Source organism: Gopherus evgoodei, chromosome 17 (genome assembly GCF_007399415.2).
Source record: "Gopherus evgoodei ecotype Sinaloan lineage chromosome 17, rGopEvg1_v1.p, whole genome shotgun sequence".
In the NCBI taxonomy this organism is placed as follows: domain Eukaryota; kingdom Metazoa; phylum Chordata; order Testudines; family Testudinidae; genus Gopherus; species Gopherus evgoodei.
In genome coordinates this window covers 5,674,013-5,701,928 of record NC_044338.1, presented here as the reverse complement: position 1 = coordinate 5,701,928, position 27,916 = coordinate 5,674,013, and the positions used below count along the sequence as shown (strand labels likewise).

Here is a 27,916-nt window from a genome sequence, read left to right as displayed (position 1 = left end):
TTCAGCTACAAATAATCTAATTAAAGGAACAGTAAATCAAATTACAATAAGGCCATGTTGCCTTTATACACAAGACGTACAGAGCATTACGAAGAAAGGTTTGGTTTACCAAAAGAAAAAGCGTATGATGTAACAATGATTGAGTAAAGAAAAAAATCATTCAGGATTTTTTAGTATTTATATATGTTATCAAGTAAATTAAAAATCTAATCAGTAGGTCTGATATCAGAAATTTGCTATGATGAGTCATGAAAAACGTTTTTATACGGCAACAACATACAGAAGATCCTGTGCTTTGCATGGTAACAAACTACCTTCTAGGAGGCCACATTCACAAGTTACTGCATGTCAGACAAAGAAACTGATTTGTTAGGTGCAATAAATGATGGCAGACCTTTAGATATTTGAGGTGTAACAGATGGTTCTCTAGGAAGAGCACACAGACTGGCAGACAGTACACTTCATTAGAATGGCTTGGAATGTCTTCAGCAATTACACACTGAATGCTTTAGAAAAAAAGAACTGTCATCTCTAGGATTCTCTCAGTGCAAACAATGTTCCTTTCCTTGTTCTGATTCTAAAGAATGATATCTTCTCATAACACACAAACTACTGACAAAGTGAGTCAATAAGCTGGAAGGGGGAGTTAGGGGATACCTTCAGCCCTTCAATGATTATAGGAAGCAAGGCTCCAGGCTGATGCTCTCCAAAGATATTGTTATCTGTGGAAGGAGGAACAAAAAGGAAAAATCTTAACATTTAGAGAAAACAAGTTTTGACATGTAACTGTGAGAGTACTTTATCTACAACTATCTATACTACAGAAATGTAACTTTTGGAGGAGACAGAAGTGTAAAAACAATCCTCTTCAGCCTCTTAGGAGCTGGGAGTGCTGCTGAGGCAGTGTGCTAAGCCCTTAGGGTAAGCAGTGGAGGGGAAAGGGAGTACATTACTCAACAGTAACCCCCCTCTGGCAGATTAAGAGGCATTACTGTTGGGCTCTGAAGAGTCCTATTAATCTGGAACATTATGGCTATATGCCTTGAGGGCAGGGTACAGAAAAAAGGAGTTCTTCAGGGGTATGACAGGGATTCTCCCTCCCCCGCTTGTGACATGACTTGCTATTGTAGCCATTAACCGTTCACAAGCACAGATAAAATAAGAAATAAAACAGTAATAGATATGCTGACGTTGGTATTATAAGTAAGGTTTAAACAAACATCTCTTCTCTCTCCAAAATAGTCATTTCTGAGGTCAGACCTTATCAATCAAATTTCACCCTGGATAGAATTTTATATAGCAGAGTAAATACCAACCAAAATGTGTCCTTTTAACCAATTGTAACTTAAACATTGAGGAATCATAACTGCATTACTGCCCCTCCAATTAGCAGCAGCTTTCTTTATGTATGCTTATGAAGCGTAAACTGTTCACTTGTCATTACAAAGACCTTCTGTAGAGGACTTAAAAAAACAGCAACAGCAATTAAGATGATGACAGCAGAGGTGGATTAGGCACATTATGTCAGAAAATACCCAGCTGTTTCCTTTTCAGCAAAGGACACATCAGGCATCTGAAATGCTGTGGACAAATTTTGCCAGTCCGCATAGCACTGGTGATTATTTTAGGTATGGTAGGGACTCCCAAGATGAGGCTATGGATAAGAGAAAGTAAAAATAATACCATAGAGTGAATGATTTTCTTTTAAAATCACCAACAATCCCCTCTGTGATACAAAACTCTTTTTTTTTACCAAGAGTACAGATATTCTATTTTATAAAATGTATTCTTTGCACATGAAATTGACTACAAGCAAAGTGAAACTGACTAATCTATTTTCATTGCCAAACTGAGAAATCCAAAATGTACTAACAGCATAAAGAGTGAACAGTAAATCAGATAATGCAATTCTTTCACTTGGTTGTGCTGGAAGGCATTTAAAGAGTTAATTAAGACTATAGGACTCTGTACACCTAGGTTATTACAATCACATGTGCTTCTCTGTGTGGCTTGCTCCTGCCTGCACATCATCATGACATTAATAATCTAGGGAATAATTTGCAACACAAGTAAGGAATTTTTAATTGAATTTTTAAGCTGATATTGTCCATTTAAGAAAAAAGATATCTGAAATATAATGCTTTAGTTTGGATGCTTTCAGATGAATTGAAAGGATGAAGAACATCTGAGGAAATAAGATAAATTTGATTATTGGTACAGTATGAAGGACAATGGCAAACACTACAAACACGTTGAAGGAGACACTCAGGTGAAGAAACTGTCTCTCTTTACAGTCCTCCTAAAAATACATCAGTGGCGGAACTGTATGACTAGATCATCAAGAAGATTTCCTTCACCTATAAGTTATTGTTTCTGATAAAAGGCAAATGTATCAAGTGTTGTTATAGATGGGAATTGTCTATTTGCCATTTTTTGCCCATCATAATAATTTGATTATCCACAATCTCTTATGCAAACACAGGAATGCAGAAAACATGCCATCTGTTAAATGCATTGTGTGGACACTTAACTCTGCTTTCAATTTAGAAAGAGCTGCAGATGCACAAGCTCAAACATCAGATACTTACCAAATTATTTTTCATTGTTGAGCACAAAACATCTGCGGCATATAGCCCGTAGCAGTCCCATAACCATAGGTTTCCTTTCATCTAAGTGTGTCTGGTTTGGAGGAGTGAAGCACATTCCTGGTGCAGCCACATACAGCTTACACAGCTATGCAACTCCTCCCCTATCCCAGGGAGAAGTCAGACTTCAGCAAGTTCTTCTGTCATATACTGAACTCAAGATTTTGGGGCAGATTTCAGGTGAGGCTCTGAACAAGAACAGCACCATCACCACCTCAACATCCTCACAGCCCTGTCAGTTCTAGCTGGCAGCCAGCTAAGGGAACCTGAAAAGGATTGTGCCTCACACAAAACTCCTTATAGCTATGCAAGCAGGGCTGAGAATTTGGCTCTATATGGATGAATAATTAAGTATCATTAAGCCACTAAGACGTTTGCAATGTGGCAAAGGAGTGAAGAGATGGCCATTCTGTATTTGACACCTACAGAGTTGCAAGTGATAGAAAACCAATGCATCATACTGCAACTATTTCAGGAGGCCACAGCACATGGAAGCTGAGCTGCAATAATGCTGTCCCGGGTAACCTAATTTTACTAAGATTTCCTAATAGATAAGACAATAAGGTACAAAGAGACTTTTTAATCAGCTGTTGTTGCTGTCAGTATAATAGCTGTTGAAAATGAACTTTCATATTTATAATCAGGAAAACAACAAAAGTACATTTTGAATCAGCAGTAAATGAAACAACTTTAATGTAAAGATATATACAATTTATACCCCATACATGCAGGAAGAAATGCTTTTTGTACAAAAGATTCTTAATTCTATTATTTATATATATTTTTTAATCAGTAAGTTATAAAATGGAGGCAAAATACACATAATGTATACTTAGTTTTAGGTAGAGCTTGAAAATATGTTTGATCCAGTTCAAGAATTTGATCATTCTGATACCCAATATTCTTCACCTTTGAAGGGAAAGCTCATAGATGACCATAACCTGCATTCAAGAGGACTGTTTCCTGTAATAAAATAAAACATTGGTTGACCTAGATGCACAGACTTGAATATTTTGTAGATAAGAGGTTTGAGACATTTCCTCTTAATTTTTTTCCCTTAAAAGTATTCTATATTAAAATATTTGATGAAAGAAACATTACTTGAGGACACCACTCCTTCCTAATATTACTTAGGGATATACAGAAATGAAGGTTGATTGGCTACAGCAAAGATAGACTGTTCGGCTACTTTAATCACTTCAGTTCCATGCTTTCATGCCCACTTTGTTTAAGACTGATCCCTTATGGCAAATAAGTTGACAAAGAAAATAAGAGCATATGAACTCACTGGATTATTGAAGATATAAACTAATGCAAATTAACCTGAGTAACTCACTTACTCCATGGCAACCTAACTGTAGACTACTGGTAACTGAATATTGTTCTACATTTACTAAATTATAAGGAGCTTTCTAGGCATTCTTACCAAATCTTTTTCATATTTGATTTGAAGGTGGGAGAAAACGTGGCACAATAAGGACATGAAATTAAGAATTTCTATGCCAGAATAGACCTATAGACCATTTAGTGTGATATTCCATCTCAAAAAGTGGCTACTGACAGACGCTTCAGAAAATTGCAGAATAAACACACAACATGCTCCTAATTGTAAAATATGAAAGATTTATTAGAATTAATCTTCCTGCTTAGGCATCACATACAGAAGAAACTCCACTCAGAAAAGTAAAGCAATCTTTTCCTTATAACACTTGGTTCAATCAGAGTTTGAACCTGATTAATTGTATCAGCATATGCTTTCATAAAGAACAAAATATGTATGTGGAAAGAGAGAAATAGCAGGGTCCCCACAGGATCTATACTGGGACCAGTGTTATTAACATACTCATAAATTATCTGGGAAAAGGGATAAACAGTGAGGTGGAAAAATTTGCAGATGATACAAGCACTTTGGAGGATTGAAGTAGAATTCAAAATGACCTTGACAAATTGGAGAAATGCTCTGAAATCAGCAAGATGAAATTCAGTAAAGATAAGTAAAAAGCACTTCATTTAGGAAGGAAAAAAAGATCAAATGCACAAATATACATTGGGGAATAAGGACTGCTGAAAAGGATCTGGGAGTTATAATGGATCACAAACTGAATACAAGTCAAGAATGTGATGCAACTGTGAAAAACACTAATATAATTCTGTGGTGTATTAACAGGAGTGTCATATGTATGACAAGGGGGGTAACTGTCCCACTCTATCTTGCGCTGGGGAGGCCTCAGTTGGAGTACTCTGTCCAATTCTGAGAGCCACACTTTAGGAAAGATGTGGACAAATTGGAGAGACTCCAGAATGGAGCAACACACATGATAAAAGGTTTAGAAAATCTTCTCTTTGAGGAAAGGTTTAAAAAACTGGGCATGTTTAATCTGGAAAAAGGAAGATTGAAGGGAGACCTGATAACTGTCTTCAAATATGTTAAGGGCTGTTATAAAGAGAAATGTGGTCAATTGTTCTCCATGTCCACTGAAAGTAGTGGAGAAAATAATGGGCTTACACTGCAGCAAGGGAGGTTTAAGTCAGCTCTAAGGAAAAGGGAGGCGATACCTCTCGCGGGAGGAGCACAGTGGTGAAGGCTCTCTGTAAACGCTGGCCATCATGGGGAGGTTCCTCGGGTGCCGGGAGCCCGGTGGGGGAGACTCCCAGTGGTTGCAGCTGCGAGCCGGCAGCTGGGGCTTCCTGCGGCAGCTGGAGCACTGCAGGGCAGTCTTCCGTTGCCTGGGGAGCCGGGCGCAAGCCCTTCTCCCTGGTAGTGTTCTCGTGGGCTAGTCTCGTGGTGTGGGAGCTACTTGCAGCAGCATCTCCGGGGAGATCCTTTTTGGTCTCCTTCTGCCCCTTAAATTTAAGGACCTGCCGTGTCCGTGGGACAACCAGAGCAGCACTCGGTACCCTCTGAAGGCTGATCACCGGGAGCTTGTGTCGAGCAGTGCGGCGTACAGGGGAGGAAGGTGGTGCCTTCAGCTGCGTTTTAGGAGCAGCAGGGTGCATCCCTGATCACCATTACACTTTGCTAAAAGTAGCAGATACAGTGTATAAGGGTACTTAAGCCTTGGAATAGGTTTCCAAAGGAGGTTGTGGAATCCCCATCATTGGAGAATTTTAAGACCAAATTGGACAAATACCTGTCAGGGATGGTCAAGGTTTACTTGGTCCTGGCTCAGCAGGGGGCTGGAGTTGATAAGTTCTTGAGGGCCCTTCCGGTCTTACATTTCTATGATTCTACGAAGCGTTTATACTTGATGTTATTTTCTACAAGTCATGAAAAACAGAAATTGCAGTCAATTAACACTGCAAGGGAAGTGCTTTAGAGACTAAAAAGTAACCAAGCCGAAGCCGAACAAAAACTTTAATTGGGTCTTTTCTGCCTGGCAGTGAAAGTAGAGTGTTTATGACTCTCAGAAACCTAAGTGCCAAATGACTGAATTTAAAAGTCAGTTTATATGCAAAACATGTATTTATAAGCAACCTTACTGACCCAAGGACACCTCCAAAAATGCTGAAGGACAGAAGACTGGATGATCTATTTGAGACACTTTAAATGAGTAGCTTTCTTTTACCTTCATAACATCTTTTTCTACTCTGTTATGTAAGTCCTAGATCTGAGAGTCAAAATCTGTAAATGTGTCAGCTTGCACTGATTCATGTTACTGCAGATCTTCCTGCCACATTACAAGAATCAAAAGATCTCTTTGTCTTTTGGAATTACCTTCCTAAATACCCACTGCTTTTTGTATGTGTGTGGTAATAGTAAGCATTGTTTCAAAAGAGGAAATTTTATTTAGCCACCATGAGGACCTGGTAGCTGGTCACAATGCATTTAACATTACAAATTGGTAAAACTACCAGTACCAGCAAAGCCAAACACAGATTGTGAGAGATGGAAACAAATCAAGTACAAATAGACTGTGTGCCAGGTTGAAAGCATATAGACCCATTTAGGGTGTACATTTTGGAGGAACAGTCTTAGTACACAAATATGAGTTTAAAATCAGATGGGAACGGCCTTCACTCAAAGTGTCTTTGTGGGCAAAGGGGTTTCACCTGGTCTCATGACTAGTGAAAATGTTGGAGTTCTGCTTGGAGACACCCAATTTGTGCCAAGTTTCCAGAGTGCTAGACTTTAGGAAGGAAGATTTTTTCTGAATGTTACAGAATAAGGTAGTACAAGGCACCTATGACATGGACTGACAGGGATGGGTTAATACTTCCACTTTCAGAGAAAGAAAGAGCACTGATGCTTGCTCCAAGTTCCTGGATTAGAACATAAGAACGGCCATACTAGGTCAAACCAAAGGTCCATCTAGCCCAGTATCCTGTCTTCTGACAGTGGCCAATTCCAGATGCTCCAGGGGCAATGAACTGAACAGGTAATCATCAAGTGATCCAAGGTGTACCAACATAAGTTTGTAGTGCAAACCAGGGCTCAGAAACAGCACCAATAGCCATAGTTGCGAACCAAGCTACTAAGAGGATAAATAAAACTTTTAACACGTATTGAGAGAGAACTCAAAGTGTTTTAAGCAACAGGAAATTATGCGTATCACAAACGAATTCTTGTTACTACAGAAGGGCTGGACCAACTGTGATGAGTTTAGAGTGACCAGATGAGAGATATGAAATATCGGGACACGGGGGGAGAAGTTGGGGGGTCACCAGCGGAGAAATAAAAAAAAAAAAGAGCCGCCGGAGCATAGGAAAAATTGGTAGGGGCTCCCCACCGCACCAACTCAAGCCTGGGAGGGAGGGGGAAGAGGAGGAATGTGGCATGCTTGGACAAGAGGTGGGGCCAGGGTGGGGATTTGGGGAGGGATCCAATGGGCCTGTGAGGGGGCAGAGTCAGGGCAGGGCCAGGGCTGAGTTGGGGGCACAACCCCCCTCCACCTGTGCACCGGAGTGCAAAATATCAGGACAATTCGCGTTCCGACCCGTGGGACAAACAAGTAAATATCGGGACAGTCACAATAAAATCGAGAAGTCTGGTCACTCTAGGTGAGTTAAATAATTCCCCCAGCACACTAAAAGACAGCTATGCTTTGGGAAGTTGGGGCTAGCTAATATTAAGAGTCAGGCTTTCCCTGTAATGAGAATGTAACAACACAGAAAAAGGCTTGTTTTATCTACACATTTTGGTAAAAAGGTATCTCTTTTTACTTAAGTTTCATTTGGTACCAGCCTGAAGAAAGCCTTCTTAACTATTAAGTTTCAAACACAGGTTGTGGGGAGTTTTTGTTTGATTTGACGGAGTTCTGAAAAGTCCAGATACATCAATCACCTTTCATACTTGACTGTGGCTTACCTGACAAAGAGCCACAACAATTTTGTCTGACAAGGTTTAAAAAAAAGAAAATATTCCCTGTATAGATGATTTTTTTCAAAAGTTGAAGGGAAACACACTGATTTATTTACGTATGGATCAGAGGTGCTTAGAGTGCTTGGGGAGATGCCTCTAATTTTACAAATCGAAATAAATAATAAATAACTGAAGGTTACATGTTAATTTATAGCAAAAACTTAGAACGTTCATGCTTACCACAAGACTGTAAAAAGCGTTTCCCATTGCTTCTTTATAGAAATACTCTTGTTGATAATATTCAGGGCTATGTCGTCCCAATTTTCTTATTTTTTTATCCATACTGTGCAGAACTAGCTGTGACAGCTCCTGGCCTCTCTTGTTTGCTTGAGTGTCCACAAATTTCTTTGTGTTGGCAACAGTTAGAAGGTTGTTTAGAACCTTAATTTTAAAGAGGTACAGTTTTAAAAATTTGATATAAAGCATTAGATCAAAGCTATTAAAACATGAACTGGATTAATACTTTCAGAACTAATTATCTCCTCCCCCGCCCCCTTGAAAAATTATTTGGGACAAAGGGACATTGATAATGTTTTTTGTTTGTTTGGGAAGGAGAGGGCAAATTTTTAAGAAAAATCAGTGTCTTACAACTCTTTAATTAGTATGGGCTTGAAAATATTAAATTCCTTTTCTGCACTTCTATTAATATTTTTACAAGAATTATTTCAGTGGGGAAGAAACTCATTGTTTCTCCTACACAGTCAGTAAAGCTGTCAATGCACAAAATAATCAAACTAGACAGTTTCAATATTAGTTAGACTAGAGATTACTTATAATATAGAAAATACATAATTTTCAGATAAAGTGATTTTCAAATTGATTGTGTCGCTTTAATTTTATAAATGTAACATCTAAAAAGTGTCTGTTTTACCATAACTTTATCAGGATTAAGCAAGCATCACTATATTTATGTCTAAAATGTAAATTTGCATTTCTGAAAAAGCACGCCCCAATCCCAGCTTGACTTTCACATATTAAGTACCTACAATTTAGGCATTGTATTTGCATGACACCAGTATACCCTGGGCAAGCACACAACTGGGAGAGGTTTCTGGTGGAGACTGAAAAAGCTTCTCTATATAAGAAAGTTGCACTAGTTTAAGTAAAGGTGTGATTTTTATACTGATTTAGTTAAAACACTACAAAAGTATGTTTGAATATTCTTATTTTGGCTTAAACCAGGCTTATTTTGGTTTAGGTTAGGTTGATTGGGGATAGATTTAAGATCAAACAAAACAGGGCACACTTAAACCAAAAGGAGTTTCTATGTATAGGCTTGCACGAGTTAAAAACATTTAAAATTAAACTGGTGCAACTTTCTTACATAGCTAAGACCATACACCACGTCAGATGTGTAATATTGCTACTTCCAAGCCCCATGTTCGAGGACTGAAAATGGTTAACAACAAAAAGTGAGAAAATAAGAAAAACAACAGTTAACAACAAACAAATAATAGCGGGGGTACGTAATATACAACTTCTACATACTTTACATTCTCTGATGCATCTTATTGTTAAACCTGCTTGACAATCTTGTCTTTGCTATGTATTACTACTATTACTCTATATTACTATATATGCATATACAGTAATATTTAGTGTATTTATGTCTTACTATTGTCTAATGTTTGCTACAGAGTGTTAACCTCATGTGCAGAACATAAAGGAAGACACAGTCTTAAATTTTGGTTGACATAGTTTTTCTCTGGTGAATTAGCACTGATAAACTTCAGGGGAAAAGCGAGTTTTAAGGAGGGTTTCAAATCAGAATGGGAAGTAGGCTTGTTGATTGATGTACAAGGTTAAGGAGTGAGTTACAGATGTAAGTGACAGAATGAAAGAAATCATGTAGGGTGAAAGGATATATAAGGAATATTTAGAAGGGTAACCTTCAATGAACATAAGCAGTGAGAGGAAGAGTAGGAAGAAATGAGAGCTGAGATGTTCTGAAGAGCTTGGAAGAATGAGAACCTTGAATTTCATGTAAAAGATTAAAGAAAGGCAATTAGACAATTCAAAGAGGGGATGGACATGGTGAGAGAAAGATGATTTTGGCAATACCATTTTGGATAGATTACAGGGGAATGAGATGAGACCAGAGAGGAGGTAACAGTGGTCAAGGTGAAAATTGGTCTAAGTGTGTACTAGGGTTTCAGCAGTAGGAAAGGAGGGCAAGAATGAAATATAGAGGATGTTGCAGATGAAGAAACCAAAAAAGCTGGCAATAGCTCAGATGTAGGGGTTAAAGAGACAGAAGAATCAAAAGTAACACTGAAGCAGTGATCTGCTAGTGACTCAACCATTATTCTGCTGGGAAAAAGGGGATTTCAGTTTTTGTCATAATTAACTTTAGTGTGTGGTAGGATAACTAGAATGAGATGCCAAAAAAGTATGGACACGTAAGACTGAATAGAGAGGGAGTGGATGGGGATGGAAAGGTAGATTTGTTGTCCTCAAGTGGAGAGACAATGAACAAAGACAAAAGAGAAAGAATGTAGTACCCAAGTGATGAACTGTGAGGGGAAAAAAGGGAGTGACTGAAGATGACCTTACGGAGGTCTACGGAGAACAGAAGGAAGGAAATTAAGAGAAGCTTCCAAGAAAGACGATGAAGGAGTACTTAGAGACGTAGAAGAACCAGTATAATATATGAATGATTGATTTAATTTCCATCATATAAACTTGAACTTACAGGTAGCTCATAATGCTCCTCTTCAAAGTAATGACCATCCCAAAACTCAAGAGTAACACTGCCAAAAGTTGGCAAAAGTTTTAATGTCTTTTTCTTTATACCTTCAGACATAACATCTTTCACTGGCAGAGAGATTACAGACTGGAGAAATTCCTGCAAAATACACAGAAAAAGTCAGATTCCTCAAAAAAAAAAAAAAAGATTAAACATGAACTGCCTATTTTTTACTCCCATAAACTATCCATCATTTATCTTCACACTTCAAGCTTCTGTACTGGAAGTTAGGATGTAAGATTTTGCAAAGCATAATGCCATCCTCTGCCTATCTTATGTATTAGTATTCTTGGATAATGAGCATATTTTCTCTTTAGTAATCTCTTTGAATGGTTTTTGGATTATATTTATTTGTTCATGCAACACCATTTACCCAGTAGCTAGCATATTCCTTTATTTTACAGCTTACAAGAAGGACCCTAAAGCCACAACAGTTTGGTGCTATTGCACATACAGGAACCTAAACTAACTTCTGCAATTCTGCGGGTATAGCGATTTACACTTTTGCATCAATAGCAGCAAGAAACAAAACACTGTCTCAAATTTTGAAATCAACAGATTTTATTTAACATCACAGTTATAAATCCAGGGCAATAAAAAAGTATACTACAGCAATATCTCATAAATATAATGATGCTTTGCAGATGTTTGCTATTTAATCCAATGGAATGAATGTATAGTTCCATGTGGATAAATTATAATCAGCAGCAGAGACACTCAAGAGGTCATATAAAAGACAAGACAGCAAAGCATTCCGTTGACATTGGGCCCAGCAAATGCCAGCTGCTGGATTACATCATATGGAAGGGCAAAATAAAATCAATTCTTCCAGCTATCATGGGGATCATGTGCACATGCAATCACTATACAGGGGTGTGTCACTTTGATGGATAGGAAGTTTGAAGTTGTGAAAGAGTAGCAAAAAGTTTAAAGAGAGCATCTAAACAATACTTACTCTCGTATTTTTCTCAAAGTTAACTCATATGAGCTAGGCAAATTGTGTGAATAAAGGTTTATGTGAACAGTTCCATGCCTATCATCAGTATGTCAGTCTTTCCCTTTCATGAGTATTAAAATTCACTACGTTTCCCCTCTCTTTCCAGTTTGTCAGAAGGAAAAAAAAAATCTCATCTTCATCCAGAATACTTACTGCACTTGGAGAACCCCGAAACAACGGAGCACTGTGCACACCACTCTTCACATAGTCACTGCAAAGGAAGCAAGGACAAAAAATGGACAAAACAGGCCATATTTGTTTCTCCCTCACAATTTTACTATTAATAGAATCCCTAGTACTGCATATGTAGAACTGAAGTGTAATTAGATGATAACCGAAGAGATTTTGTGTTTCTGAGATAATCTATTTATAATAAACTCGAAGGCAGAAGGCTGAAGTGTTTATTAATCTAGGATATTAAAGGTTATAAAGTTAGCAGGAGGTACCTTCAAGTTATTACTATTATACTAAGATATCTATTGATTAAATACTTTTGAGACATATTGGTAAGTGGGGTTTCCCTTCTGTCAACTAGATGAAATGAGAAATCGAGGCACCCATGATTATTGCGATTGAGTGGTGAGATCAAAAATTTGTTTTCAAAGTTAGTGAAAACTACCACGCAGTTGGGAGTCAGAAACTGTACATTTCTCTGCTCTTGGCTGGGAGCATTCAATTTCAGATGATGTTATTAAGAAGTTTAAGCACTGAGATCAGTAAGTCTGGAATCCTAATCCTGGCTCCAAGACTGCAACTGTCTCTGGCCTTGGGTAAGTTACCCCACATCTTTTTTTTTCATCTGTTAAATGAAGACAATATCTCACATGGGTGCTATGTGGACTAATTAGAAAAGTTTGTAAAGGTCTTTGAACATGGACTGTGACATACAATATTAAGAAAATAAGTAATATTGTTATTTCATACAATTCTTGATTCTTGCCTTCGAACACTGCAATTAAAAGAGTCAGAAAGGATATGTTTTTGTGTCAAAATGTCAAGAGGCTTCCATTCTGAGGATTATTCAGTTCTGGATTTCAGGGATTTCCCTCTAAAGATTTTATAGAATTTTTGTCTGCAACATATGACTCATCTGCGTTACTGAAAGGGTAACAAATAAAATAAGATGTGCTTGTAACTGGAGCTGAGCACAAAACAGATTTTTCAGTTTGGAGTAGAACTGAACAATCTCCCCTCCCTCCCCAAAATACTGTTTGATGCAAACTGAAACGAATTGTTTCAAAATATTTTGTCAAACCAAAAAATTTTCTGTTTTAATCAATTGAAACATTTCTGATTGACTCAAAATGATTTTTTATTTTAATTCCACCATTTTCAAGTGGGTAGATTCTTCAGTTATACAAAACTAGTCTCAACCCTGAATGTTCAGTTCTCTCTCTAGGTTTCCCTGCTTCTGGCCCTACCTGCAATACCAAATATCACTGTGATAAGCTAAAGAGCCAACTTCACTATATACCTTAGCACATTTTTCTTTCCTTAACTACTCTAAAGACTTTTCGCCTGGTACAGCACATCAAGGATTTAGAATTCACCACTGTTAGGATTTATATACCGAACAGCTGTGCCAAGAATTCACAGGACTCAAACTGCAGTTCCATGAGCAGCATAATCCGTTAACTTGTCCTCGGGTATTTACAATTACACAGCTTTACAAACTGCAAGACAGTCCACTCCATTTAAGCTGCATTTTTCTGCTATTTTAAAAGTATCACTTTCCCAGGCATGTGAGAATGAGAAACAAATTCAGCTCTGGCGTAAGTGAGCACAACTGACATTAGTGACCAAGAGACCACTTATATCAAGGCTAAATTTGGTCCTGAGAGATCTGCAAAGAAAGGGGGTGAAAGGAAAAAAAGGAGGAGTACTTTGTATCAATCAACAGTATCCCCTCTAGGTAATTAAGGAGCAGTGATAGACTCCAAAAGGGAATCCCATCCACTCTTCACCCACAAAGATGATGGATGCTGTGACATTAACAACAATGGGAGGACACACAGTGCTTCAAAAGGGTTGTGGAAAATACGCAGGGGAGGGCGGGGGGAGTGTAACATGATAGATCTCTGGGAAAGACAAAGCTCTGCATCTCAACACCAGCCTGTGTTACAGTATGGCAATAAAAGGAACAGGGTTTTATAAATTTGAACTATATAAAATATGATGTTTGTAAATTAATTTAGGTGATCCACCTATGGCTCTGGGTTTAGAGGGTTCCTAATCAGACTCTGGAAGCTAAGAGCAAAGACCTTAGCACTTAGTCTTGTAAAGGCTTTCTACATGATTAATAGAAGCAGTGGTGAAGTTAGTAGGAGGGCAGGGGTGACTGCCCCCCTGGCCACCTTTACGTGTACATACTGTGCCTTTTCAAGCCAATAGGTACAATGGACCTGTCACCTCTTCCCCAGCTCCACTCCTGCTCAAAATCTGGCTTTGCTACCAAATGGAAAACAATCATATAAATGTAGGTGTCTAAGGGACCTTGAGATGTCATCCAGTCCAATCCCCTGCACTGAGGCAGGACTAAGTGTTATCTAGACAAATCCTGACAGGTGTTAGTCCAACATCTATTAAAAACCTCCAATGATGGGGATTTCCACAACCTCCTTTGGAAGCCCATTGCAAGGCTTAAGTACCCATATAGTAAGAAAGTTTTTCCTAATGTCTACCATAAATCTCCCTTACTGCAATTTAAGCCCATTGCTTCTTGTCCTGTCCTCACTTGCTAATGAGAACAATTTATTACCCTCCTCTTTATAACATATTTACATACTTGAAGACTATTATCATGTCACCCCTAAGTCTTCTCTTCCCCAGAGTAAACAAACCCAATGTTTTCAATCTTTCCTCACAGGTCATGTTTTCTAGACCTTTAATCATTTTTGTTGCTTTCCTCTTGACTTTTTCCAATTTGTTCACATCTTTCCTGAGATGTGGTACCCAGAACTGGACTCAACACTCCATTTGAGGCCTTATCAGTGCTAAGTGGAGTGGAAGAATTACTACTCATGTTTTACTTATCACACTCCTGCTAATACATCCCAGAATGATGTCTGCTTTATCAATATTACATTGACGACTCATATGTAGTTTGTGATCCACTATAACATCAGATCCTTTTCTGAAGTATTCCTTCTTAGGTAGTCATTGCCAATCTTGTATTTCTGCTATTGATTATTCCTTCCTAAGGGTAGTACTTTGCATTTGTCCTTACTGAATTTCATCCTATTTATTTCAGATCATATCTCCAGTTTGTCAAGGTCATTTTGAATTCTAATCCAGTCTTTGAAAGTGTATGCAATCTCTCTGAGACTGGTATCATCTGCAAACTTTATAAGTGTACTCTCTATGCCATTATTCAAATAATGTATGAAGATATGGAATAGAACTGGACCCAGAACAGATCTCTGCAAGACCCCACTTGATATGTCCTTCCAGCTAGACTGTGAGCCATTGATGACCACTCTCTGAATATGGTTTTCCAACCAGTTGTGCACACAACTTATTTAAGGTTCATCTAGGCTATATTTCCTAGTTTGTTTATGAGAAGGTCACATCAGACAGTATAAGAAAACCTTACTAAATTCAAGATATATCACATCTACTGTTTCTCCACTATCCACAAGACTTTTTACCTTCTCAAATAAGTCTGTTAGGTTGGTTTGATGTGATTTTTTTCTTGACAAATCCATGTTAACTCTTATGTATCACCTTATTATCTTCTAGGTGCTTACAAATTGATTGCTTGATCATTTGCTCCATTATCTTTCTGGGTACTGAAGTGACACTGACTGTTCTATAAGTCTCTGGGTTGTCCTTATTCCCCTTTTTATAGATAGGTACTATATTTGCTCTTTTCCAGTCCTCTGGGATCTTTCCCATCTTTCACGGCTAATGCTAATGGCTCAAAGATCTCTTCAGCCATTTCTTTAAGTATTCTAGGATGTATTTTATTAGACAGTGATGATTTGAAGATATCTAACTTGTCTAAGTAATTCTTAACTTGTTCTTTCCCTATTTTAGCCTCAGATCCTACTCCATTTACACAGATGTTCACTACATTAGTTGTCTAATCATGGCTAACCTTTTTGGTGAAAACTGTAACAAAAGAGGCATTTAACACTTTGGCCATTGCCGAATGATGACAGCAATTTCCAAAGCTCCTGCTTTTTAATTCCTGGGTTTATATATACTCTCCAAATGAAACAAGCAACTGATTTAACTTTCTAATATCAAATCTCTAGACAGCATGCTATTCAGACAGTTTATGAAGATGTCTTTACCCTCTGGAAAACTGAAGTTTAAGAAAAAATGCTTTTATCTCTGTGGAACATTTTAAGTCTCAAGCTAACTACATTAAAAAATCTAACTCTATTACTTTGTATTTGACATTTTGTTACTAGATTGGTAATAGGAAATTACCAAATAAAATTGGTATTTTACTTGGTAATTTTCTTCTGTGGTTCTTGGCTAATATGAAAGACGGTGATCATCAAATTTATTCAAGTTTTCCTGTCAACAACATCATTAACCAAATCCCTCAATTTCAAAGTAAATAAAAGCATCTGGGTTTCTAGCACAGCAAGACTGACTTGCATATTTAAGCCTCATATATAGATGAATTTCCACTGGACCAGATTTGCATATTAATGAAGGACTAATTGCTCTTTGCAGTCAATTCTATGTAAATTAATTTACTACTCTTTGTACATGTTTCATAATGTTTGGAAAGATCCAAAAAAATCCAAAATTTAATAAAAAAGCACAAATATTTGACAACCAAAAGAAAGAAAGAAAATCACAATTACAGCAAACAGCTTTATATTACAGTTGTATATAATTAATCTTTTATATTGTTGGTTCATTTTAACTTTATCCCACAAAGAAACACACAATTCATAGGATAGCTTCAACCTTCCTCCCTGCCTTTCTTTTCATCCCCTCAGAATGTAACAGATTGTGACTACCCATTACAACATCTTGCTTCCAGCTGGAAAGATGATGAACCAACTCTAATGCTGAGTTAAAAAAAAAAAATTGGTTTGGAGGTAGTGGCTTTTTTAACCTGCTAAACAGAAATGTCTTTCCTCTATAGCTTCTTCTTGCTACAGGCCCGTTACGAGAATCCAATCTATGACCTTGAAGAATCCAACAGCATATTTTTTATGCAGATTTCTCTCCAAGAAAAATAAGAATAAATATTGAACAATCATAAAAGGAATAAAGCTAGGTACTGAAGTATTATGCATTATCAAGATGAAGACTTAGCTTCATATTCTCATTCAGTTTCTCACTCTTCAAGATGAAACACAATATGTTGGGAGATGAAGGGAGCCACACAGGGAAAAAGAAAAGAATTGTTGAGTAGGAAAAGCTAAAATGGTGAAAGAGATAGAGTAACAGTATGAAGCAAAGGGAAAGAAGGTATATAAAGACTGGAGTAGAAGAGGAATGGAAATGGAGACTGAGTTTGAAGGAGGGCAACATTTAGTGTGTGCATGCAGAGATAGGTTGAAAGAGGAAAGTGAAGAGCTAGAAGCAGAGATCAAGGTGAGAAAAAGAAATAAAAAGACAAAAAATACAGAATCTCCCAAAAAACTAGAAGAACAAAACAAAGAAAGCAAGAAATAAAGTGGGAATAGGAAACAGGGTAGAAGACACTTTAAAAAAGACAGTTATAAGACACATGCCTTGTTTTTAATTCTGAAAATGGGGAGAACAGTAGGAAGGGAATGGGGGGGGAAGAACATGTACTTGTATTCATACACATCCTGCCTCCAGTGATGATGTCCCTATCTTAGTTGTAAAGACTAATCACCTTAACATTTGTACACATCATAAAATTGCCTGAAGTGTTTAGTTTTAATATGCAGAGGACTAGGATCAGAACTAAAACTTTGCTTGACTACAGTCTTTCATTTGCACAAACACCAAACACCACAATTCACACACACACACACACGCACATTTTGTTCAGGATGTACACAGAAGTAAATAATTTTTATAAGAAAAATGCAAAACCTTATGGCATCAGTTCAAGAGAACTAACTTGAGCCATTTCAAGAAACGGGTAAGTATTCAAAAGGAGTAGTTTAGGGGATCCCATAACCTGGTTTGCCTCAGGCAAACACTACAGTTGCAATTGTGTTTTGCACTATACTCTCTCAAATTTTTCTGTTTCATCTGGAAAGTACCATAATTCTATCATCAGACGACCTTTAGGAATAGACATTGAATATAAAGCAGTGGCATTCTGAGCTCCAAACAGTAGCAGCCAGATCAATAAAGTACCTCTTTTGCTCTCTCAATAACTGTTTATTGTAGTCTTTCTACCAAAAACAGAGTAGGGGTTCATGCTTTCCTGAAACTTATAAGCTGCTCTGCAACTTACTAAAGATATTTTCACTTCTGTAACAAAGGTAGTCTGAATATACAGAATGGTTGGTTATGCATACCAAATGCATAAAAAATCAGTGATGAGGAATTCTTTTAGAAGAGCTTTCTACGAAGGAAGCTTTTGGATCTATACAAATGTCATTCACTGCAAAGTTACAGAATACACATTCATACTTTAGAATCTCATTATTCAGCATTGGTTGAAGTGCTCCAAAGAGGATATGGACATGCTGTGCTCTACACAACTCTCACTCTGAAATACTCTTCAAATGGATCTCAAGGTTAGGGTCTCCTGCAGCTAGTTCATGTATTACCATCTTAATTTAAAAGGGGCAGATTCACTAGACAATGTGACTTTGGAATTAATCAATGTAAATGTAATCTCAGTTTTAAAATCTACATCTAGTTATTAATGTTTTCTTATCACAGAAGTCCAATATTCTGCAATTTTAATATTTTTAAAAATCTATTAATTTAGATATTTAGGATTTTTTCCCTGTCATTGGATAGAAGTGCTGACAAACAATATAATCATCTCACTGAAAATCTGAAGAGTTTAAATTGAAATGTAAGCTTCATGAGAAGCTAATGGAGAGCAAGAATTCTACAATGCCATTGCAGAAACACAAAGGACCAGATCAATGATTTATCTGTGGGAACTTTAATTCCTCTAGAGGTTATGAAATTTCTCTCTTCTTCAGCAACAACATAAATTAAAACAGTTAAGTGGGTTTGGGTTTACCAAGGTCAGTGCTGGTATGGCAACTCAGAACACCCAGTGAGATAATATTACTCTCATTTTGCAAATAGAGAACTCAGGCATAAAGAGTACATGACTTGTCCAAGGCCCCACAGGCAGACAGTGGCAAAGCTGGGCATTTAATCCATATCTCCAGAGTCCTATTCTAGTGCCTCAACCACAAGATCATCTTTCTTCCCTGTCATTTTCCCTCACAAAACATTTGTGTGAAGTTCTCAAGCATGAAAAAACACCCCGTATGCAGTTCTTGTCACCATCAAGCTCTGAAGATGTTTGCAGGTCCAATGAAAATATGTTAAACTTTAGACTACTGGCATATATTTCATAACGATAGATAGCAGTATATATTTTTCACTTTACCTGTCAAAGAGTGGAACAGCAGTCCAGCCTAACCGTGATTGTGTATTAAGCTCCAGGATCTGACCAGGGTGAGATATTACTTTTCCTGGTCTCTGTCCACTTGGATCCGGAACATAAATAGCATTCAGGCCAAATATTTGAATTAAAAGCACACTATGATGATCAAGATAAGGGTGTAACACCTAGAACAAAATACAGAACTTTTAAGAGAGAGGCCTAATTTAACAAAAACAAAAAAAATTGAATCAAAGAAAACTAAAGATAGAATAAAGCAATATGAAAAGGAGAAATGTCTCAAGAAGTTCCACCCAAGAAGATTACACTTCACTGAACTCTTCTTTAGAGGGTTGGGTGTCTGCTTCTAATCACTGAGTAAAGTTAACATGACCAGATTTAATTAGCTCTTTGACAGTACAATTTAGATGTATCCATTACCAGTGATGGATGTCACAGGAGGAAAACTGAATACAAAAAGAAAAATATATTTTTACCAGCCAAACACACAAATGGAAAAACCATAGGGAGCTGATAGTACATGAATATTCTTCTGGGAAGATGCATAAACATTGGCACAGAATGTATATGAGAAATGTTATGAAGTATCTACTGAAAACTTCTTTCTGCATTGTTAATAAAACAAATTTACTGAATAACAAAAAAAAAATCCTCCAAAACTTCCATGTCACAAATGTGATTACTTCTCAACACCGTGCTTTGAATTAAGGGATAAAATCATCCAGGTTGTCACTTTAAACTTGCAATTGGACAGTGAGAAATTACTAATTCTTAACAACCAAAAGAGCTAAAAGATGCCTCCTCATCACTTCATGAAATCACCACGGCTTAGATAACTCCTGTGAGGCAACTGATCGAGATTTTGCCCCTTAGCTTGAAAGACAGTTCTCAGCAGTTAAGTGTACGTTAATAGGTATTTCTCTGCAGAACAGATGGTTTTAAGTTTCATGGGTATCATAAATATTAAGATCTGTGCAGTGTATTTTAGAAAAGAGTTCTCAATTGTTAACACTCAGCATAACACTGAACTAAGGGAATTTGATCATATAGGGAGGTTTAGAATATATAAAGAAGTTGAGGTGAGGTTTTTCATGTTTTGGCTTATCTAAATTTTTGAAGTGAAAAACAGTATTGTTCTAATTCTGAACTATGCTCCTAATCATGATGTGAAAGGTTATTACTATAACCATAAAATCCATTCCTGAAGGCCAGTTTTATTTTTTTTCCCAGTAAAGTGAAAGTTCAAATGCTCTTTAAAATAAGCAATTCAGTGCAAACCAATGCATCCACTATTGATTTATTTTATTCATAAAGTAATAATTACCTGGTAAAATTCAGTAAACTTCTAATTAAATTGAATGAACTTAAATAAATCAAAAGGACAATGAACGCAAACATAGCATGATTAAACAACAATAATTTGTGAGAAAAAGGCACACAACTTTCAATTCCATTTTACTCCGAATCATATATTGAACAAAAACAGGCTTTTGAATTGTTTAAAAGAAAGCTGTATCCATTTTGCTCTTTGCAATGTCTAGGAGTCCATAAGGGAAGGTGAATTATCATTTAACTAAGCTGTATTTGAAAGTAAAGTTTTTGATTCAGAGCTGCATTTTTAAGCCTTCTCCTGGCAGTGGCAGCAGTCTCAGAATGCAATGCCAGAGACTGTAACTCAGTTTTAGTCTAGTTTTATTGTTAAACTAATTTTAAAGAAAAACTTTGCTGTTTAATATTTAAACTGTATAATTATTCCTTTAACACGATGCCCAGAGACAGTGAAAACAATGAGTTTCAGCTGTACTGGTTGGTCTAGATTGTAGAGAACCTGCACAGGAGCACATCACAACTGCTGTGTACTGTGGAAGCAATTTCCACAGCAAATCTCTAAAGGGAGGAAACGTACGTTTCTCCCACAAACTTGGGTGAGGCCAGTGGGTACATGCACATAGTGGATCCATGGAACTCAAATCCCATTAAATGGGGGAGCCACGAACTATATCCATTACGCCTGTTCAGTCCCTAACAGCAGTTGGCCTTGGTATGGGTATATGCTAGTGCCTTGGTCCTGAAACACAGACAAAAGGATTACTTTCCTCAGTCCTGTTGTGTTGCAGTGCAGATTCAAGCAAAGAAAACCTTTCCAACCAGCCCTTTGCTCACTTGGCAACTAGACACTAGAGAAATAGCTGCGTGCACAATAACTGCTTTGACAGATTTCCAAGGATTAAGCCTATCATTTTGAAACAAATATTCCATTTGCGAAAAATCAATATTTAGCTCCAGTTTGGGGGGGGAAGGGGCAGATTATATTAAAAACTGGATCTCAGGAATCTAGTGTAAATTGTAATTGCTACTGTTTATTTGTGCCAGTCATGTTAGAAGACTTTAGGAATATGAAGATATCTCCTTATTACTAGAGTAGATATACTAGACTGCTATATGTAAGAAGGAAGAATTCCGAACTGTAGAAGAGAAAATCCTCATACATTTAAGGAAAAGAGGAGCCAAATTATGACATTTTTCTCCACTTAGAATGCAAAACTTTTGTTGTATTTACTCAAGGTGGATACTGGGTCCACATATGAGGTATGATGCCGAAGTAAAGAGAATATAAAATGAACTAAATTGTGTCTCTGAAATCCAATGGAGCATTGGAGTGGTGTGAACAGTGACTGTGGAGAAAGGCATTATGCCTGTGTAAGCCATAATGCTTCCAGGCACAAAGGAGGAAATATATTTAGCAACCGCACTTGCTATATACACCTCTTTAAAAGGTGCAGCATCTGCTTACTCCCTTTCTGGTGCACTAGCTGGCATGCAAGGGGCAAGACTTTGTTGATCCAGAGTTTGTAATTATGTCAATAGTACTAGCTGGATCCCCAATTCTTTTGTTCATGCAGCACAAACAGCTGCATTACGGGTATGTAACATTTAGGTGCTCTTGGAAGGGAGAAAGAGTTTCTGTGCACCTCCTCCCACCTCCTAGAAGTCAACCACAGGGGAGCAGTAATAATTTCATTCTCTATTTTCTAATGGGTTAACTGTTGGGTTACAGAAATTAAATGATATCAAGCATATTGATGTATTGCATTCAATTATTTTCTTATATTGTAAATATATATTACATACAAAAAACTACATGAAAAGAACATTAAGATTGCAAGCCAAGAACTCAAAAGTTAGGAACTGCCTGTACAAACATAATTTGATCACCTTGTGCATATTAATTATGAGACAGCCCTTAATTACATGCTCAATGCTATTTTTTCCCACAGAACCTCCTTCCCATTCAGTGCACAGGATGCGCCTACTCTGACAATGAATCAGGTTTGAGTAGTGAAGGAGACAGTTGTGTGTAGGACCCTTGCCTCATTTGTTGCAGAAGTTGGAAGGTGTGTAGAAAATGAGGCAGGGGATTACAGGAAGAGATAGTATCAGAGGGGTAGCCGTGTTTGCTGCTTTTACAGATCCAGACTAAGAGTCCTGTGGCACCTTATAGACTAACAGATGTTTTGGAGCATGAGCTTTCAGATGCAGCCGACGAAGTGGGTATTCAGCCACGAAAGCTCATGCTCCAAAACATCTGTTAGTCTATAAGGTGCCACAGGACTCTTTGCTGCTTTTAATGAAGAGAAAGTCCCTCTTTGCCCTTATAGGCCAGGGATGGCACATGTATAGTCCAGTCATATGCACAATCTGGTCAAAAATAGGAGATATGAAGGGCTGGAGCATGCTCAGTGAGGATGGAATCTTCTGAGATTTTAGCTGCTAAACTCTAAGTCTCTATCAAGCAGGTGCACACTGAGAAATCTGGGTCTTACAATGGGAAGTATCTGGCAACCTTAACAATAGGCCATGCTACCAGCCCCGTCTATAATGCTATTAAAAACTCCATAAAATGAAAAGAAACATTAAAAATTCGTGTGTTAACTGCTGTTGAGCACAAATTGCACATTGATTTGTAGCTAGAGTACTGGAAAGAGCACTCACTTTTAGTAACAAGCCCTTACTTAGAGTACAAAATATATTTTGATAATAAAGAACATATATGTCCTAATGCAAATGGAGACAGATCTAATTCATCAAGCCACTGGGAAACTGGTCACTAGATGAAAATAAGACTGCTTTATCATTCCCTGTACCACCCAAGCAACCACTCCTGGTCAGGAGTGCATCTGCAGTGCCATGTTCTGTTTTTCCCTTCTTCAGGTCTCCTTAAACTTCACACAATCATTCTCATTCAAATCACAACCCTGCCTGGGGTCAGGTTTCTTTATTTACAAAGTTCCAAGAAGAAACATTCACAGAACAAATCTTCCACCCAGCCTTAAGCAGTGCACAGCCCCTCCTCACTGAGGTGCTGTTTCACTTGAGTCTTCTTCTCCAGACCCAATATCCTTCTTCAGGGACCACTGCAGGAGACCTTCACTCCCTGCAGCTTCTCTCTACAGTTCCTCTTCTAGCTTTTTCTTCACTGAGCGCCTTCTGGCCCTTTAGAGTCCCCTTATTGGTTCAGCTGGGAGCACCTGTTCTGGCACAGGGGAGCTGGACCTATTTTTAATCACAGGGGCCAGTCATCGTGTGACACTCCTTATGAATATTATATATTAATTGCTCAATCAAATTTCAAGTGCCAGATAACAGCTGGCATGGAAGCTGAACCATATCTCTAAAGTTTGGGTTTATCAGCTTAGCTATTACCCTTAGACCTCACAGAAGTTTGTTTTTTCATTATTTAAAAGACAAAAAAAATCTGTAAATATCCTTCTCTCTCTTGATATATGCAAAGAGGTAGTTATTACATACCACAGATGGATCAGTCCACCATGGTGATCTCTGTAGACTTGTAAAATCAAGTTGGCTTGTTAGAAATTTTTCTTCTCCTGCCCATTGTTGAGGTAACTCAGGCAAATGCATGCTTGCAGCTCCCTTAAGGACTCTGGCTAACATATTTACATAATATCCACTAGCTGCATAAAAAACATAGGCAGCACAGAAGATTAATTTGTACATATTTATGACTAGGCATCTAAAATACCAAGAAGTACAACTGTCTTGCTACTTATAACTTTTATATTAAGTCAGATAGATTGTCAATGAGACAAACTGGTCTTTTAGGGGCAAATCCTGTCCACTTAGCAAAGTCCAAATAATAAAGTGGTATGTTGAGGACTACAGTGGAGGTTGAGGGGCAGGAATGGTGCTTCCTCAGGCAGTTGAGAGAAATGGCCAATGGATCAATAAAACTGCAGATTCACTGGTCCCATCAAAAGAGAAAAACCCTGTCTGTTGAGAATCTGGGAGCCCCTGTGGAGTGCAACTCTGTCACATGCTAATAGTGCAGGTTTTCTGTGCTGGCTTCCAGAATCCACCCAAAGGAGCAGAACCACCTGATTCTCTTGGACTACTGAGGACTGATAGGATTTGCCCCTTAATGCTCAGGTGCATGGATTTTATGTTCCTGGTCTGTGAAAATCATTGTTCATGGGAATAAGAACGCCCAAAATCATAACTATTTTTAAAACACAAATGACATTTCTCTCTCTCTCCAATCATACTGTTAATTAGCCATATTATTTTATTTTACTTTAGTATTCTACTTTATTTTATTACTATACATTGTTCAGAGGTACTTGCAATAAAGACATTTCACAAACTACCTGTGCAAACTTACAGATCCTGAAAAAAAATCACAAGCACATTTACCATCACGGGGAATTCTGGTCATAGTGAAAAGTTTTGTTTTGTTTTAAATAGCATTGCTTATTAAAATAAATAAAATATAAATAATAATCTTTAAGTATTTGTAATCACCTTTAAGTCCAAAGGCTTGTTTGATCTTTATCTGGATGCTGCTTCTTGCCGATAGCGGACTGCATGATGTATATTGATATATTTTGGAAAGTGTTCTGGTCGTGAATGTCTTTTTTCATCCAACCTTTCCACAAACCAGCCTTCCAAGTGATCAAGTGTAACTGCAGAAACAACATAGACATTTTATATATATAATTTGGCAATTGATTAAATGCCTTTTTTGATATCTTTTGAACAAAAATTGCTCAATTCTGCATTTTGATGCTTAAATCAGCACTTACACATCCAAAATAACCATTTTAAACATTTAAGTTCCACACCATGTATCCAAATATAAAGCAAAAGGTATGTCTAGACTGCAGGCTTCACGTGTCATCAGATGCATTTTTGCCCATACCTTCCTATTATTCACACTCACATCATCTAATTCAGTGATATTCACATTGAGGTTCGGGAGCTGCAAGTGGCTCTTTAATTTGTCTCCTGCAACTCTCTGCAGCGCATGATATTAAAACACTGTATGATTTAATTATTAATCAGTCTAAGTTATCAACCAATCAGGATGGTTCTACTATGTTATTAATCAATTATAGAATACTAAGTCAGTCATTTTGCTGTGAGAATAATAGAAGAATAAGACAATAAGTGCACCTGTAATGATGGGGCACTTTCTTGTGTCTGTACCAAACCTGTAAGCCAGAGTGTCTTGAGACCACTCCATGCCTTTAAGCCTCACAGATGTTGTACAGGGCATAGCAGGCCACAGTCATACAGATGGCATTGGCCACAATGGCAACCATATGGTTTTGTAGGCACCACCACCTTGTCTTCAGGCTGCCAAATGCAAACTCCACCATCATCCTGCAACTGCTAAGAGTGTGACAAACGTCTCTGCCAGGCCCTCTGAGATCAGAATATGTTTTCATGAACCATAGCAGAAGCGGACAGATCTCTCAAAATAGGAGTGGGCATCAACACTCAACTGATGATAATGTTATGAGGAGGAGATAAGGTCACTTCTTCCCTAAGCAGGTAAATGCCAGATGATCTCAGCAATCTGGCACGATGCACCTTGACATACTTCCTACACTGGTGTTTCTGAATCTGCCTCTATGGTTGATCAGGGCCTGTGGAAACTGGGAGTAGTACCTTTTCAGGTGACATACTCATTGGCTCCTGCTGGTGGGCAATGGGGTTTGGGCAGTGGCGGCTCCAGACACCAGTGCTCCAAGCGCATGCCTGGGGCGGCAAGCCATGGGAGGTGCCCTGCCAGTCCCTGCGAGGGTGGCAGTCAGGCAGCCTTCGGCGGCTTGCCTGCAGGAGTTCCGCCGGTCCCGCGGATTCGGTGGCAATTCGGTGGCAGGTATGCCGATGCCGCAGGACCGGTGGATCTCCTGCAGGCAAGCCACCAAATCCATCGGACTAGGGACCTCCCACGGGTGTGCCGCCGAATCCGTGGGACCCGACGGAGGACCTCCTGCAGGCAGGCCGCCGAAGGCAGCCTGCCTGCCGTGCTTGGGGCGGCAAAAAAGCTAGAGCTGCCCCTGGGTTTGGAGACCCTACTCTCTGCAAGAGAGCTATTATTTCAGGCACATTTCTTATGTCTGTCACCTGTGGGTAAACCACAATGTTAATGGCCTCACAAACCTCCACTGCCACTGTTGGTCATCTCAGGTCTGCATGACATGGTGGTCCCACCATGCTGTGCTAGCTAGCTGTCCTGCACCAGTCTATACATGAAAAATATGCAACAACTGCAGTATTCAACAGTCCGTCGAGTCTTCCATGAATTAACCCCACACTAAGTCCTGCCATCTTTTGCATCTCAGACAGTGCTCCTGAAATGCCATTCAGTGTCAACACTGGGTCTGGAGCATATCTCTGCAGACTGGACTTGGGGAGGTGCTTGTGCTTGGCCAAGCTCATATGCATTCAAACTAGGATATAGGTACATGCTGCAGTGTATACATGGCCCAAGAGACTTAAATTAGGAACTCTTAGGCTATGTCTAAACCATGGATCTTACAGCGGCACAACTCATGAACGGTAGCTATGTTGGGAGGAGAGTGTCTTCCACCGACATAGCGCTATCCACACTAGCACTTTTGTCGGAGAAACTTATGTTGGTCAGGGAGTGTTTTTTTCACACCCACGACCGACAAAAATTTTGCCAACAAAAGTGCTAGTGTAGACAAAGCCTTATTATTTTAACGGCTAGATGTTAAATTAAGATTAAATGTAAGTGTGACATTAATCAAAGCAGGATTATTTTAAATTCAACCTTGCCCATGGATCCCTTAGGTAGTGTCCATGAATAATAATACTTCCACATGGAACTACTATTGATGAGTACTTCCCAAGCAATTATGAACAATACATTGATTAGCTACAAATACACATATTACTCAGTAAAAACAGTATGCCAAATCTGTTCTCAGATACCTATGTACCCTTTAGTATTGGATTAATGTGAGCTGCATGTGAGGGTCTGAGGACAGATTTGGCTCAGTGTTAATAAATGATAAAGAGATGTTAGATATATAAGTAATCATATTGTATTATGATTTGTAAAACAAATAATAGCAGGAAGAACATTTGTGAATTCGGTACCAATAATTTTTTTTCATACCTTCGCTTTGTTCTTTGTCAATTAAACGCATTCCCATGTCTTGTACAAGTTTTGGGAAGCTGTTGTCCTTTTGAAAGCTGGATATAATCTCTAGCTCTGAATTACTGGGTTTAGCATCATTTGAGAAGTAATATCCCATCAAGTAGCTTGGTGCAGGCATTGAAAACTGTAAAAAACACT

General features: G+C 38.2%; 1 protein-coding gene across 5 annotated transcripts; it reads right to left on the bottom strand.

The window, feature by feature from the left end:
* LOC115636427 lies at positions 1–27,899 on the bottom strand. Of its 5 annotated transcripts, XR_003996930.1 has the most exons (10): positions 27,737–27,899; positions 25,108–25,268; positions 24,100–24,263; positions 19,276–19,457; positions 11,901–11,958; positions 10,697–10,849; positions 8,185–8,385; positions 5,777–5,903; positions 3,478–3,608; positions 1–722 (listed from the first exon to the last, which is right to left on the bottom strand). XR_003996930.1 is itself a non-coding variant. In XM_030536499.1 (9 exons), exons 3-8 carry the CDS (start codon positions 24,241–24,243, stop codon positions 3,570–3,572), a joined length of 777 nt encoding a protein of 258 aa, XP_030392359.1. In that variant the 5' UTR covers positions 24,244–24,263; positions 25,108–25,268; positions 27,737–27,899; the 3' UTR covers positions 1–722; positions 3,541–3,569. The 5 variants fall into 5 exon arrangements, 3 of the variants coding, with proteins under 3 accessions (XP_030392359.1, XP_030392360.1, XP_030392358.1); XR_003996929.1 differs by lacking the exon at positions 5,777–5,903; XM_030536499.1 differs by lacking the exon at positions 5,777–5,903 and having other exon boundaries at positions 3,541–3,608.
* Positions 27,900–27,916: the final 17 nt, after the last annotated feature.

Excerpts from the sequence above, each read along its gene's own strand:
- LOC115636427 (XM_030536499.1), bottom strand. The coding sequence starts at position 24,243 with ATGTTAGCCAGAGTCCTTAAGGGAGCTGCAAGCATGCATTTGCCTGAG. Across the intron at positions 19,458-24,099 it reads GGTGGACTGATCCATCTGTG|GTGTTACACCCTTATCTTGA; the intron begins GTATGTAATAAC and ends ATTTTGTTCTAG. Across the intron at positions 11,959-19,275 it reads GCTGTTCCACTCTTTGACAG|TGACTATGTGAAGAGTGGTG; the intron begins GTAAAGTGAAAA and ends CTTCCTTTGCAG.